Below are 15,783 nucleotides of genomic sequence, written 5' to 3'. Positions count from 1 at the left end.
TATGTTCATCGCAGAAAACATACTTAGTTGACTGAGATAAGCAGAGGGGCAGGGACAGAGAAGCAGCCAGAGGGGGACAAGAGCCCTGACAGGAACTGCTCTGAGGTGGCATGAATGTGGCATATAAGGCTTGGGAGGATCTGGCCAGCAGGGGGAGGCTGTGGTGAAGAAACTTGCTGAAGGACTGCTAGCAGGGTGGCCAGAGCCTTCGCCCGCTGAGCCGGCTCTCCAGCCCAGATGTTGCTTTCTCTGTAGAGGTTCTATCTCTTTTTTAGGTTGTTGACAGTACTTAGTACAACAAGCAAACATTCTCAACTGGTTGGTAGCAAAACTCAGGTTTTTATTGTATTGATTCACACTGAATTTTTTGACATTTTGATAACAGCCATCCCTGCAATTAATGTCACTTAATTCCACCAATACCAGTGTGTCCTGGGAAGTTGAGGTCTGAAGAAGGTACAAAGCTGGATTGGTGGGGAATACTCAGCATAGGCATAGGACAGTCGGTTTTTCCTGAAAATTATCTTGTTGGTTTGTTTTGTTTTGAGACAGGGTTTCTCTGTGTAGCCCTGGCTGTCCTGGAACTCACTCTGTAGACCAGGCTGGCCTTGAACCAGCGATCTGCCTGCCCCTGCTCCCCAAGTGCTGGGATTAAAGGTGTGCGACACCATCTGTTATGTTCTTACAGTTTCAATTCTGCCACACAGCTGGTCGTACGCTCTCAAGGACTGAGGTGCCTGACTCTGCTTGGTTCTGAGGTCAGGCCCACTCAAAGGGTGTGGCCCTACACGGTCATACCTCCACATAGCTCCATTGGAATATTTACATTTCACAAAACCTCTATAAACTACTTGGTGGCAACAGAGGATTGCCCCCTTACCCCCAGTTACCTTTAAGTAACCAGCTCTGCTCAAAGACTAGAACTTGTGCATATAAGTATTAATATTAGACAATTACAGAGAACCTGGAATCTTAAAGACTTTCCTACAAGAAACAATTAGTGTATGATCAACTCTAAATATAATTATTTTTAACTATTTAAAAATTTCAACAATAACACAACGGATTCCATGAACCCACAATCCAGTTCGGCACCAACATTCTACCATGTTTGTCTGAGCTCTCAAACTCTCACGCCGTAAAAACACTGCTCCTGAGTCATCCCACCCACACAGCTGGACTCAGCGCTTCACTTGGCCCACTGCCTTGGTCCAGTGTTCTCCACTGTCATACGCACAGGGCACTAAGTTCTGGGTCATGTGTTTCTTTTGTTGTGAAACTATAATGTGTGATTTCACATCTTACAACAGAAGGTTTTAAAAGTGTCACGTTCTCACAGAAAGGACAAGATAGCTTTCTCTCTCTCACTCTTTGAGAACTAGCTCGCCAGTATACACATGTGCTTTCTCACCAAACCTGTAAACTTTAAACTGCTTAGATACCTGGCTCCCAGCTCTGATTTTTCAAGTGAGGATTTAAAAAATTAATATATGGTGTAAATTCTTCTGTCTCCTTACTATTTCCTCAATGATAAAATTGCCCCCTTGCTTTTAGAAGATATGGAAATAGCAAATACATAGTTTATAAAAAACACTCAAGTACACTGTATATTCTACATGAAATTGTTGAGTTTTCCTTTTGGTCTTCTATATTTGAATATAAACTTATATACAAAGTGTATGTGGCTTTTCAAAAACCCGTGTGTCTGGGCTGGTTGTTTAGTCTTCACTGTAAACAACACACAATTGCACAGTCTTTACAATTTGATATTTATTCTCTTGTGGAATGCTAGGGTCAGTATTACAGCATGGTTGTCAAGGCTACTCAAGTGTGACAAACTTCATATCTAAGTGCTGTAGAACTTTTACTTATTTTAAACAAAACCCTTGTTATTGTACAATTGAGGTCTGATGGTTTTTAAGTTGATGCCTAGGTGTAGGACCAGACACAAACCTTAGGGATGCGTATTAACTGTACATATATACAAATATATTCCACATGTGTGTATACACAGGCATGTATTAATTTATGTGGGAAATTTATAAAATTTTATGTACATACACATACATGCATATGTACACACAGCTAGCCACCCTCACCGCTGAGCTGTTTTAACTCTAGCTCATTAGCCTGATGCTCAATTGTTATTGCTGTCTGGTAAAACTACATGATTTTAGTGCCAAAACCAGACGTTTTTGGGTGCAGGATGGACACTTGTGCATATAGATACATGTATCTTTGTATGCGTGTATATAAAGAGCAGTCCCGCCCTGTGCGTCAGTCATGCTCTACCACAGTAAACAGCTTTCACCACAGGGTTTGGAATTTTAAGCAGTGTAAAATCTATGTCTGAAAAACTGTGTGTGTTCATAGTTATAAAATAAATATATAAATGTGCATATATATATATGTATATATATATGATTGAAACCTACTGAATACATATATGTTCTTTGAATCTGGCTGTATCCTAGCCATTAGATAAATTAGACACAATCCCACCCTCTAACAGGATGCTATTGTAGCCTCAAATACCCCAGTACCTGCATTTGGAATAGTTACTATACTTTAAAAGTGAACAGAGTGATGTTAAAGATTTGAAAAACGCTATATGCATTTGCATTAAATATACAAAGGTTGCCACAGGGCATGGTTCAATTCATTGCTTAACATTTTCATGTTCTAGGGCTGACTAATAATAGTCATTCTGAAATTCTGAAAAGTATGGCTCATTAAGGCTTTTATACAAAAGAAGCCCTATTTGTAATCAATTATAAAAACAAAGTACTAGTTTAAAGAACACAATGCATACAAACACCCCAGCACTGGTGGATCTCGCTGTGGACAGGTGACTGTAGAGGAGGCTGTCCCTGCGTAAGCACCTCCCTCCTGGTAGCACATGGAGACCTGGCCACGTCCTCGTCTGCAGCTGTTCAGCATGTAAAATTTAAATCTTTTCACATTAACATTTAAATTTAATACAGTGCAAATATTTGAAAGTAACTTGTTCCCCAGTGAAACAAGGGCCAGCACTATGCTGAATATTCTTCAGAACTATTTATACATTCAGTTAAAGTTCACCATAGATGTAGGAATTTGCTGAATATCAGCAGAATGTAACTGAACTAGCAGCAGTTGCGTCCCATCGTGCAGCAGTCACTCAAGGGAACGCATGAAGGTCTCCAGGTTATACTCAGAATCATACTGCTCGGCATCCCAGAGGTCACTCAGGCTTTCAAGAACTGATTTCATGCTCGCCTTTCCAGAAGCAGAGCTGTCAGCCTTTTCGGTTTTGCCATCCTAATAAAACAATGGCAGATAAAGTGAGTTTTTTTTGTTTTGTTTATTTAGCCTGGCTGTCCTGGAACTCATTGTGTAGACCATGCTGGCTTCAGAGATCTGCCTGCCTCTGCTTCCCAAGTGCTGGGATTAAAGGCGTGCGCCACCACACCCAGTTTAACTCCAGAAATACCAAAGGTTAAAGGCTACAGCTCAAGGGTAGAATGCTTGCCTACTGTGCGCCAGTAAGGCTAGGAAGCTCAGGGATAGAGTAAGTGCCCTTGCACACTGTTGGACCCCAGAACAGCACAAAACCAGGCACAGTCAATGCCTTGAGTCACAGCACTCAGGAGTTCAAGGTCATCCTCAGCTGCACTGCAAGTTCAAGGCTAGCTAGTCTGAGATAATGTGAGAGCTTGTCTTAACCAATCAATTAAAAAATGAGAAGAGACATGGGTGAGAACAGGCACATGAGGGAGGGGGAGGGGCTTTGCTATTTGGCCCGAGACTTGACCCTAACTTTCTGCCTCAACTTACAGAATGCTGGGGTGACAAGGCCTCAGCTACCATGGCTGTGATATTTTTGATGATTGCTCTGTTATCTAATATATATCAAGTAGTTTTGTCCCCCACAATAATGCTCACTATCTGTTCTAAGTGCCTGTACCATGTTTTGTGTGTCATTTCATTTTATCTTAACACCATGCAATAAAGTAGGTGTAGATGCTCAGAAGTTAATCTGCCTAAGGTTGCCAGTTACTAGGAGGTTAGACCAGAAATGCCTACCCATGAGTTCCACAAATTCCAGAGATTACTGGATCCCTTGAGCAGGAAAACACAATGCCTTGAGACAAGACATTGATGACAGTCAAAAGCCAAGACTTCAAACATCTGGTATGAAAGGATTTGTGTGAACCAAAGTATCAATTAACTCACACGATGGCTCAGTAGGTAACCGCACTTGCCACCAAGCCTGACAGTTGAGTCAGGGGCCCAGGACCAGAGGGTGGAAGGACAGTACCCACTCCAAGTTGTTCTCTAACCCAAGTGTTCTATGTATGTGCAACAACTGCCCCCCACACACCCCGAAATAAACGTAGTTTTAAAAACATGAAGGGTTGGAGGCTGGAAAGATGGCTCAGCAGTTAAGAGGTCTAGTACTCTTGTGGAGGGTCTCAAGCGCCCCACAGTGAGCAGCTCACAAACACCTTAAAACTTCAGCTCCAAAGGATCCAATGCCCTCCTCAGGCCACCATGGGCCCTGAGCTCACATGCAGAAACACATAGTATGTAACAAGATACAGTCTTTTTAAAAATTTATTTATTTATTTTAAGTGCATTGGTGTTGTCAGGCCACCTGGAACTGGAGTTACAGGCAGTTGTGAGCTGCCATGTGGGTACAGGAAATTGAACCATTGCTCCAGCTCCCCAAAATACAACCTTTTATAAAAAGTAAAGTGAACATATGTTTTATTCTTTTATCTTTTTGTTGTGTGTGTTTGTTTGTTTGAGACAGGGTCTCTGTGTGTGAGCCTTGGCTGTCCTGGACTCACTTTGTAGACAAGGCTGGCCTGGAACTCACAGAGATCTGCTTGCCTCTGCCTCCCTGAGTGCTGGGATTATAGGCGTGCACCACCACTGCCTGACTATACTTACTGTTCTTAATGCTTTTTACTTACAAATCCCAAAAAGACTGTGCCACAGAAGCCTGGGCAAACTTCAGAGTGCCCACACCCTCACAGCTCCCCACAGACTAAGACTGATTAAAGATAAGTCAGTTCTTTTACCTTATCCAGAGTAAACAGGTCAAGAAGCTGATCAGTCCCCATGCTCTGTAAACTAGAATTCTCTTGGCTAATAACGGTGTTGGCTATGTTCATCTTGAATTTCTGCAAGCCCATTATCTTCTCTTCTAGTGTCCCTCTGGTTATCAACCGGTAGACATTAACCACACGTTTCTAAATTAGAAAAAGAATTGAATTGTAATGCAAACTGATAAACTCAGGATTGTCAAGCCAGCCGTTTTTATTATTTTATTTTTTTTAACTTTCACTGGAGCTTTGTCTGGTCCTGCAACTTAAAAATGTTTTCAGGAATCATAGAACCAGGTTTGTTTAGCCATGCGAAAAGTGGGGGTGGGAATGATCCACAGATGTGAATGAGCAGTCAGAGCACTCAACATCACAGCAAGAGCAGGAACCCAGTCTCCCCAGCTCTTCCTCGTGCAGTGTGAGGTGACTTACCTGCCCAATGCGATGGGCCCGGTCCATGGCCTGTAGATCTCGCATAGGGTTCCAGTCATGCTCCACAAACACCACAGTGTCAGCACCAGTCAAGTTCAGCCCTAGGCCACCAACATGGGTTGTGAGTAAAAGAACATCAATGGATGGGTCATTGTTAAACCTACAAACACAGATAACAAAATACAGAGTTAGTACATTTCTTACTCAGGGTCCTTTAGTAAAATTAAAACACTGTTTTAAAAACCTATTGACAGCTGGGTGTGGTGGCGCACGTCTTTAATCCCAGCACTCTGGAGGCAGAGGCAGGTGGATTGTTGTGAGTTCAAGGCCAGCCTGGTCTACAAAGCGAGTCCAGGACAGCCAAGGCTAACACAGAGAAACCCTGTCTTGAAAAACTAAAACAAAAACAAACAAAAACTATTGTCTTAGGGTTTCCATTGCTGTGATAAAATACCATAAGCAAAAGCAACTTGGGGAATAAAGGGTTTTATTGCAGCTTTTAACTCTTAGATCCTAGTCCATCATCCATGGAAGTCAGGGCAGTGACACAGAGGCCATGGAAGAGTAGTGCTTACTACTGCTAGGCTTGCTCCTCATGGCTGACTCAGCTTTCTTTCTTTCTTTGTTTTTTGTAGCAGCTAGGACCTGGTACCAGCCTAGGGGTGGAACTGCCCAAAGTGAGCTGGTCACTCCCATATCAATCAATTAAGGAAATGAACAGCAAGCTTGCCCAGAGGCCAATCTGGGGGCATTTTCTCAACTGAGGTTTCTTCTTCCAAATGATTTTAGCTGGTGTCAAGCTGATCTACGACTGCCAGCACAGCTATGGATGCTTGTTACCCACCGAGAAGAGAGTGCCTTTTGGTATAAACACACTATGATGGTCAAGCTCCACTGTGAGGGGTTTCTGCACTATGTTACAGAGGTGGGAATACCTGCTCTAAACATGCGCGTTACCTTCCACAGGCAAATTCTTTGGACTAAATTAAAAGGGAAAATCAAACAGATGATCCTGCATTTGTCGTCCTCTGCTTCCTGACAGCAGATGCAATGCCACCAGCTACCTCAAGCTTGTGCTGCCCTGACTTCTCCAACATCAACTGTATCTCTGAACCATTATTACGTATTTTTAATATAACACAATTTATATAGCATATATGCATGCATGCAAATCTGTAGAATTCATTTTAGAGAAATCAGAAATTTCATAACAGAAATAAGGCCAAACAAGTTACATTTTATACTAGACACAGACTAAGTCTCATTCATATATATATATATATATATATATATATATATATAAAATTAAAAACCCAACTCTGAGCTTTTAAAGTGTGGAAACAGAATGGGGCAGGGACGTCTTGCAGGGAAGGGAGTGGCAAACATTCAGGAGAACTGTATTTACTAGTCTTAGAAGACACAGGAACATCAAGTAGTCTCTGGGAAAAAAAGACAATTAGTAATAACAAAGTAGCAGCCATGTTTCTGGCAGATTAGAAGCTCTTTCGGTGTAACCCACGGTGACAAAAAGGATAAGTAATAACCCACTCCTTCAAAATGCTGTAGCTGGAAAAACAAAGGGAATAATCTAGGTGAGAGCTTTGCGGAGGAACACGCTGGAGTAGCTTTGAACCCTGTCCCTAGGCTGGGTTGAGCACGGCCTTCCTGGGGGAGCTCGCCCCACTCCTTTACCCACAGCTGGAGACCCAGAGAAGGCTGAGGCCGAGAGTCTCTGAGCCTCTGCTTGAGCAGCATCTTTGCAGGAGACAAGGCGGACTCTAGCAGATCATCTGCTAAGAAGAGAACTGGCCAAGTCTGAAACTGCAGAAGCAGACGCTGACGGAGGCGGCCAGGATCCTTGCCAAAATGGTAAATAAACAGCACAGTCATGGGCACTTTGTGTACCTTGGACTCATCTCCAGAACATATGGAACACGACAGGGAAATTTCCACAAAACCCATACTCCATGCTGAGGGCTGGGAAAAGACCAAGGAAGGGCTGACAGCAACTGGCCATTAAAGCCACTTGTTCTGAACTCTCACACACACAGTCTGGCTTAAAATGGATCCACAAACTGCACACCTCACCCACCATCATAGTCTGCTAAGAAGAACAGGGAGGAGAGGAATTAATTTAAAAAATCTTCCACCAAGAAAGAAACGCTGACTCATACATTCGCCTGCTCCCTGAAGTCCTGACTCACTTCCCAAGTGCAGGAATTTTAGACATGCCTAATTTGATTCGCTACATATTTTAAAACCTATTTTACCTGGTCTTTAAAACAAACTAAACAAGAAAACAACAAAATCCCAAAAAACAAAGCAAAAAACCCTTTAATTTTGTATAAATATCTCTAAATGTTCTTGCTTTCATTTTTCATTGCTCAATTATGTTTTCTGTTTGTACTGACGTTTCTTCAGACACTCTATTGTGTACTCTATTTTCCTTACAGCTTATTCCCTTTCATTCCCTCCTTATAACCCCCCTCCTTTTATTCCCTCTAAATTACTTTTCTTTTTTACATGTATGGGTGTTTTGCCTGCATGCATGCCTGGTAGGAAGCCAGAAGAGGGTGTGGGATTCCTCCTAGAATTGGAGTTACAGGAAGTTGTGAGCCACTACGTGAGTGTTGGGAATAGGACTTGGGTTCTCTAAAAGAACAGCAAGTATTCTCAACCACTGGACCACCCTATTCCCTTTTTACTTCTTTGTTGTTGTTGTTTGTTTTGAGACAGGGTTTCTCTGTGTACATCTGGCTGTCCTAGAACTCTTTTTGTAGACCAGGCTGGCCTCAAACTCACAGTGCTTCTGCCCTACAGAGTGCTGGGATTACAGGCGTGCACTGCCACGCCTGGCTCCCTTTATTAATCTATATACTCTTCTTCCCGCCCCCGCCCCCTTCCCCCGCCAATTAGCCTACTTCCCCTTCTGATGTTAGTAACCACATATCACTGTACTACTGCTGTTCTTTATGCCCCGATAGTCACTGAAGTTAAAAGATGCATGTTTTCAAATGACTGGCAGCTGTGGCTGAGTCTGAGGTTAGTACTCTACTTCTGTAGTGGTGCAAGTGATCATACCCAGTGCCCTAAGCAATGCCACTGAGTTGCTAGTTCACTGGGGAGGAATGACTTCTTCAGCCCACTACAAGCTAGTCCTCCCCAAGCACTGCAAACACTGGAGAGAAAAAGTACACTAGCGGAAAATTGTAAAGGGGGGTAAAGGGGGGAAGGAAGAAAAGGGGGAAAAACCAACCAATGAAAAAAGCCTAGATGTGCAAGTCCCAACAAAAGAATCATGAAAAAAACTTAAGGCAGTATGAATCCAGTAAGAAGTAGCAATTCCACAAGCTGGATACCAAGGACAATGAGTCACAGGAAATCTAAAAGACTCAAGGGGAAACATTATGATAACATCTAATGAGATCAAAGAGGCTACAAATGAACATCTAAATATATTTAAAAGAAACAGTTGAAACGAGGAAGCCAATGTAGGATATGAGGCAGAAATTCAATAAAGAAATAGAAATACTGGGGGCTGGAGAGATGGCTCAGAGGTTAAGAGCACTGTCTGCTCTTCTAAAGGTCCTGAGTTCAATTCCCAGCAACTACATGGTGGCTCACAATCATCTTTAATGTGATATGATGCCCTCTTCTGGCATGCAGGTGTACATGTAAGCACAACATTGTGTACATAATAAATAAATAAATCTTTAAAAAAATAGAAATACTGAAAAGGTGGGTTCCAAGGATTGAAATTAGGTCACCAAGTTTGTATAACAAGTGCCTTTTACCATCTGAGCCATATCATAAACCCCAAGTTGAAGATTCAGAAACAAAGCTAAGTCAAATGAAAAACTTAGTAAAAAGTCTCACAGAATGGGGGAAGTTAAAGTCAGACTATCAAGGAAGAAGAAAATTGAGAGCACTCAGGCAAAGATAATCGTGTGGACAGAACATGAGGTCTACGGGACAGCACTGAAAGGCCAGATTTACTACAGCATTAAGGTAATCACAGTAAAACCACAGGGAAAACTCCCAAATCGAGGGAAAGAAATGAACACCCACATTCAGGCTGCATTTAGAATACCAAACAGAGAAGAAGGAAAGCACCAAAACTGCAGGAAGCAGCACCTTGGCTGCATAAAGACATGTTTAATGTCATAAGCAAGTACTGCTGAGTGAAGATAAACATCAGCCTCACACAATAACAATGGCTTTAATGCTGACTTTCACCGACAGGAGGTCCAGAGGAAAACCACAAACTTTTTGTGTTTTGGTTTTGGAGACAGGGTTTCTCTGTGTAGCCACGGCTGTCCTGGACTCACTTTGTAGACCAGGTTGGCCTCAAACTCACAGCAATCCACCTGCCACCTCCCAAGTGCTGGGAGGCATGTGCCATTATGCCTTTTAAATAAAGTAGCAATTCAAATTCTACATTCAAAATCAATAACTTTCCTATATCAACAAACATGCTGAGAAAGAAAAAGAAAAAAAAAAAGATTCGAAAGAAACCTAATCTAGGAAATGAAAGAATTCTACAAAGAAAAATATTTATTTATAATATATGGAAAAAGCATCTTTCTATATATATCTAGCTGTCCTGGACTTGATATGTAGACCAGGTTGGCCTTGAACTCAGAGATATACTTGCTTCTGCCTCCCAGGTGCTAAGATGAAATATATGTGCCACCACGCTCAGCTAGCAATGAAGATTTAAATACTGAAAAAGACACTTGAAGATGAAAAATCCTCTATGCCCAAATTTAGAAGATTGTGAAGAGTTATTCTACCAGATTCAATGAAAATTTCATCTAACCAACAACTCTATCAAAAAGTATCCAGGCAGCACTAATAGGACTCCGTGGGTTAGATAAATGAATGAATGAAGTGGAGCGTGAACGAAATGGTAGAGTAGATCTTGGAGAAATGAGGAGTGGTGAATATGATAAAAATATAATATATAAAATTCTCAAAGAATTAATAAAATATTTCAACAACATAGTGGCACATGACTCAGAAACCAGAGGAGGCAGGTGTCTCTCTGAGTTTGAGCCTAGCATGGTCTACAGATAGAGTTCCAGACTAGCCAAGGATACATAATTGAGCCCTGTCTTAAACAACAAAACAAAGGGATTTCAATAACTCTTCACAAAAAATAGGAAAAGAAGTCCTGTTGATATTAAGTACAGAAAACCGTGGATAAGTCAACACTATCCTAAGCAGAAAGAACAAGTAGCAATGTCACCTGACAGCTGATGTCAATTGTATCTCCAGGCTACAGGAAATAGCATATTACAAGGGCACAGACACTGAAAACAATACAGTAAAACAAAGGAGCCAAATATACATTCATGTAGCTACAGCAACCTAAACTTCAACAAAATACTCAAAACACACACCGGATTCCATACAACCTTTTCAACTGACACTGCTGTGAAAACTGATCTCCACACCTAGATCCCTGCCACCCTGTACAAAACCCAATTCTAAAAAATCAGAGTTGCAGGCGTGGTGGTGCACGCCTTTAATCCAAGCACTTGGGAGGCAGAGGCTGGTGGATCGATGTGAGTTCGAGGCCAGCCTGGTCTACAAAGTGAGTCCAGGACAACTAAGGCTACACAGAAAAAGCCTGTCTTAGGGGAAAACAAACAAAACAAAACAAAACAAAACACCAGAGACTTTAATAAAGAACTGAAATTTCCTGGCTGTAACAGGCAAAAATAGGAAAACTAATTTAGGATATAACACAGTCACGGACATCCTTAAAAGGATTCCAGTCACTCAAGAAATAATGCTAAGAACTGACAAATAGGATCATATATAATTAAAAGCCTGTGCATCAAAGGAACACAACTGAAGAGACAGCTTATAAAATAAGGAAAAAAAAGAACTTTGCTAGCATCACAGAGGATTAATATGTAGACTATACAACGAACACAAACTAAACACCAGGAAATCAACCCAATTAATAAATGGTCTTAATGAAATGAAGAGAGAGTTCTTGAAAGATGTAATAGAATAGGCCATTAAATATATGGAGCAAAACAAAAAGACATCACTAGCTGTTAGAAAAATCAAAAAACTTCACAGATTCTCAGGATAGTCATTAAAACAAGTAAGAAGCAGCTGAGGAGAAGGCTCGGGGGAAAGCACTTATACAAGAGTGCTGGAGTTCAGAACCTACAGAAGTGCCTCATGGGCATGGCACCCTGCTTTAATTCCAGCCTGGAGTAATCTGACTATGGAGACTAGCCTTTGAACAGCTGTCCATTGGCTGTCTTGGTTCTCTGAGTGCATTGTCCTGGGTTGGTGCATCAGTTTGTGGAAGCCCCGTGTCCAGACCTGGAGGCCTTGACAGTCTCCCAGTGGAGCACCTACTCTCTTCTGGACCTTCCATCCCCCACTCTTTCCTAACACTCTCATCAGTCTGCGCAGAGTCCAGCCTTGCGTCCGTGCACCTGTCCTGATTCCCCACTGGGTGGAGTCTCTCAGATCTATTTTGGGCTAATATTCAATTCTAAGTGACTATATACTATGTGTGTCTTTCTGGGTCCGGGTTACCTCACTCAGGGTGATTGTTTTTCACAATTTGGTCACTGCTCCTAGGCAAGAAGGCCTTGCTGGCACACAGAGGAAGGGGATGCAGGCTATCCTGAGGAGACCTAATACTCTGTAGCCAGGCAGTGGGGAGGATGCCGCCCCATCACAGGTCTAGGTGGGGAGTAGGTCAGAAGGGGCGGGAGCGTGGGAATGGGAAGATAAGAGCCTGTGGATAACAACTGGGATGTAGTACAAATAAATTAATAATGATAAAAAACACCCCCAACAAAAAGAAAAGAAAAAAGAAGGAAAGGAAAGAAAGACAGAAAAAAGACTAGCATTATTGGTAAGCTCTCAGTTTTACAAGACCCTGCCTCAAAGAACACATTAGAAGAATATTTGAGGTTTGGGACTGAACCTGGGAATCTGCTTTCTCAGAATGCTGACTCCATCAATGTATTTCAGGCAGAGATTGCAGGACACACATTCTGCCTCCTACATGAGTCAGTTTATTACCTGTTTTTAGCAGAGAAACAGTAGCGAGGCCAGAGATTTTAGCTAAGCTACCTATCTGTGTGCTTCCACCCTGACCCCTAAAAACAATAAGGAAGAAAGCAGTCATCTGAGACTTCCATTGTGCTCCTCAGGGTCTTTCCTATGCAGTCATTAGCTTCATCACAGGACTGCTTTACCCAGTATCACAGCTGCAGCCATTTACCCATGAAAACATTTCTAGGGGCAAATGCCTATCAAAGCAATACATACACTTTAGCATGACTTAACAGCACAGGTTAGGGAGCCACTTACCGGGAAACAATAGAATGTCTCTGTCCAGGAGGTATGCTGCCGTCTAGTCTCAGGTAAGTGACAGAGGACAGGTGAGGCCTGAGCAGATCGTGCTCTACTATATCAAGCATGCTTTTAAGCTGACAGAAGATCAGTATTCTGTGCTGAGCCACAACAGACTCTGTGCCACTCTCCGAAGAGCTGCCACTTCCCAAACCACAGTCCAACAGCAACTTGGGAAAGAAAGTATTACACATCCATTCAACAGAAGCAGACAAGTATTTGCTACCAGACACTAGTTACTGCAAGTATGTCTATAGAAAGAAAAGGTAACTTTATTTGTAACCTATATCAGCCCATTAGTACTCGGGGCTAAAACTGACCGCCCAGCTTATATCACCCTTCTTTAGGTCTCTGAGATTTCCTAGACCTTTAGTAAATGTTAATTCAAGGAGGTGACAAAGATGTCCCAAACAAAATCTACAAAGTAACTTCTTTAAATGGAAAGATAAAAATATTTTAATAATGGATCATATAGTCGGGTATGGTGGCACACACCTTTAATCCCAGCACTCAGGGAAGCAGAGGCAGGCATATCTCTGTGAGTTTGAGGCCAGCCTGGTCTACAAAGTGAGTCCAGAACAGCTGAGACTACACAGAGAAACCCTGTCTTGAAAAAACTAAAAAGGATCATGTATAGTGACACACGCCTTTCTTTAATCTCACTAGTCAGAAAAGCAGGCAGATCTGTGAGTTTGCAGCTGGCCTGGACTACACAGTAAATTCCAGGCCAGACAGGGCTACATAGTAAGACCCTATTTCAAAAACCAAGCAAACAAAAAGCCAGTCAAAAACATAACACGGTATGATTCTATTTACACTAAACAGTTAAACAAGTAAATCACAGAAAAGAGGGTGAGGACTGTAAAGGGAAGATGGGGAGTGACTAACTGCTCAGTAGGCAGTGGTTCTGCGCTAGAGTACTCAGATACTAGATGGTAGTGACTGCTATACAACATTTTGAGTGTCAGGTCAGAACTGCACAGTTGAAACTACTTAAAAATGGCATGCCATTTTTTTTTTAAAGCTGTATAAAAAATTCAGCAAGCCAAATTTGAAAACACAGAAAATGGTAAACAAATCAAATAATCTTTGGGAACAGCATTTTTTTTTCTAGTATTCTATATTAGTTACATGTCATTTTATCATTAAAAGCCATACATACTTGTTTCAAGGCTGAGAGTTTAGGGGCATGTTGAATATCATGAAGAGAAGAATTCTGAACTGCCAGTTTTTCAGTAGTACTCTTGAATTCTGGATGCTGAGGGGTTAAGACCAATGCTGGATGGTTGCACAGTTTACGTAAGTATTGTAATGCCTTTAAAGAGGGAAAACAACTATGTAAGTGCATTTCATACCACAAGTGTTTGTAATTTTGTATCCTTTCCTTGCTATTCCATTTGTCTAGAAAATGCCTACTCAGTGTTGAAGAATCAGTTCAGAGCTGGTCAAGATAAAAGATGCCTCATCCCACAACCATTTGCCACCTGACACATGTAAGGACCAGAGTTCAGATCCCAAGAACACACACTTAAAAAAAAAAGAAAATCCAAGTGGGCATGCTGGAGTGCCAGTAATTCCAGTGCATAGTAGAAGGACACTGGATCCAGTAGCCAGATAAGCCTAAACAGCAAGCTTTGAGGCTCAGCAAGAGATTTTCCCTCATGATACAAAGTGAGGAACCATCTAGAAAGATACCTAGGTTAGGTGATGGTAGTGCATGCCTTTAATCCCAGAATTTGAGAGGCAGAGGTGGCCGGATCTCTCAGTTTGCAGCCAGCCTGGTCTGCAAGGTGAGTTCCAGGACAGCCAAGACTACACAGAGAGACTCTGTCTTGAGAAACAAGCAAACAAAACAAAACAAAACAAAAAAAAAAAAAAAAAAAAAAAAAAAAAAAAAAAAAAAAAAGGAAAAAAAAAAAAAGAATGAAGCTAATGTCAGCTTCAGACTTCCACATACAAATGTGCTGTATCCACATTGCAATGTATGTAGTAAGGTGCTTATTTCATTATTTTATGAATGGAATAGTAAGACCCTTCACTCTAAACCCCTCTTTTCATACAATAGAAATGTGTGTTACATTCTATAAGTTAGATATTAAAAGCATTTTCTGGGGTCAGATGGTGGTGGTGCATGCCTTTAATGCCAGCACTCGGGAGGCAGAGGCAGGTGGATTGCTGTGAGTTCGAGGCCAGCCTGGTCTACAAAGCAAGTCCAGGACAGCCAAGGTTACACAGAGAAACCCTGTCTTAAAAAACCAAAAACATTAAAAATAAATAAATAAAATAAAAGCATTTTCTCATTGCTAATATTAATATTAGCTGGGTATGGCAGCACATGCCTATAATCCCAGCACTCTGGAAACAAAAAAAGATGGGAATCAAGAGCCAGAGATGGTGGTGCACACTTTTAATTCCAGCATTTGGAGGCAGAGGCAGGCAGATCTCTGAGTTGGAGGGCAGCCCGGTCTACAGACCAAGTTTAAAAAAAAAAAAAAAGGAGGAGAATCAAGAGTTGCAGCTCACATACCTTTAGACACTGTGAGCATGCAGCTAGCCTGAGCTATATAAGACTGTCAACCAATTAAACCAGCAAATAGGTAATTTGACAATTCTCATGTTATATACAATGTTGAAAAAAAGAAAAATGCACATTTTTGTGTTCTATATAAAAACTGCCGCCATAAAGAACATTCTTTAATTTTTTAAAGTAGTCTATAACCTCTACCTGGAATACATGACCTGTAGCTTTAAGTTTTGGTTTTTCAGTTTCTTCTGAAAGTGCAGCTGAAGACACGGTCTCATCAACATCACATTTGGCGCGAGACTTAGCAAAGTCTTCATAAAGCTGAACCTGTGAAATTATACCCAT

At 41.6% G+C, this 15,783-nt stretch overlaps 1 protein-coding gene across 1 annotated transcript in view; it reads right to left on the bottom strand.

Moving 5' to 3' along the window:
* Positions 1-2,421: 2,421 nt before the first annotated feature.
* Positions 2,422-15,783, bottom strand: part of Btaf1 (B-TFIID TATA-box binding protein associated factor 1) — a 40,306-nt gene continuing 26,944 nt past the window's right edge. The window contains exons 19-24 of the mRNA XM_051146381.1: positions 15,640-15,765; positions 14,077-14,229; positions 12,873-13,084; positions 5,523-5,682; positions 5,067-5,237; positions 2,422-3,300 (exon numbers count right to left, since the gene is read on the bottom strand). Of these exons, the coding sequence (XP_051002338.1) occupies positions 3,157-3,300; positions 5,067-5,237; positions 5,523-5,682; positions 12,873-13,084; positions 14,077-14,229; positions 15,640-15,765 (966 nt within the window). The 3' untranslated portion in view covers positions 2,422-3,156. The remainder of the gene's footprint in view (positions 3,301-5,066; positions 5,238-5,522; positions 5,683-12,872; positions 13,085-14,076; positions 14,230-15,639; positions 15,766-15,783) is intronic.

This window comes from Acomys russatus, chromosome 5, assembly GCF_903995435.1.
Source record: "Acomys russatus chromosome 5, mAcoRus1.1, whole genome shotgun sequence".
Classification (NCBI taxonomy): domain Eukaryota; kingdom Metazoa; phylum Chordata; class Mammalia; order Rodentia; family Muridae; genus Acomys; species Acomys russatus.
This window is presented reverse-complemented; position numbering and strand designations above follow the sequence as displayed.